The 348-nt window shown below is 50.0% G+C and overlaps 1 protein-coding gene across 1 annotated transcript in view; it reads left to right on the top strand.

Moving 5' to 3' along the window:
• Window positions 1–348, top strand: part of clstn3 (calsyntenin 3) — a 17718-nt gene that overhangs the window by 2585 nt on the left and 14785 nt on the right. Inside the window, exon 2 of the mRNA XM_025061345.1 lies at window positions 49–115. Within this exon, the coding sequence (XP_024917113.1) occupies window positions 49–115 (67 nt within the window). The remainder of the gene's footprint in view (window positions 1–48; window positions 116–348) is intronic.

Raw genomic sequence — 348 nt, 5'->3', positions numbered from 1 at the left:
CCCCCCCCCCCCCCCCTCAGTTACCTCCCCCCTCCTCTCCTCCCTCAGATGGACAGAGTGAAAATTCTCTCCTTTCTCCTCCTCTGCTTGACTTCAGTTGCCAGGGGCAACAAAGGTCAGTTCTTCACATTATGACTATTGATGGTAAAGTGTTGAAATTATGGCCTTTATTTTCGGGGGGGCATCGCTCCACGTGCATGTACTGTGCTGTGCGCCCCCTACTGTACACCATGGATTTATTGACGTCACAAATTCTTCATTCTTCATTTCTTTTTTAATTCAATGCCACAGTCCACACGTGTGCGAACCATTGTCAGTGTTTCACCCACCTCACCCACCTCACCCACC

The sequence above is a fragment of the Cynoglossus semilaevis genome, chromosome 13 (genome assembly GCF_000523025.1).
Source record: "Cynoglossus semilaevis isolate Cse_v1.0 chromosome 13, Cse_v1.0, whole genome shotgun sequence".
NCBI classification, from domain to species: domain Eukaryota; kingdom Metazoa; phylum Chordata; class Actinopteri; order Pleuronectiformes; family Cynoglossidae; genus Cynoglossus; species Cynoglossus semilaevis.
This window is presented reverse-complemented; position numbering and strand designations above follow the sequence as displayed.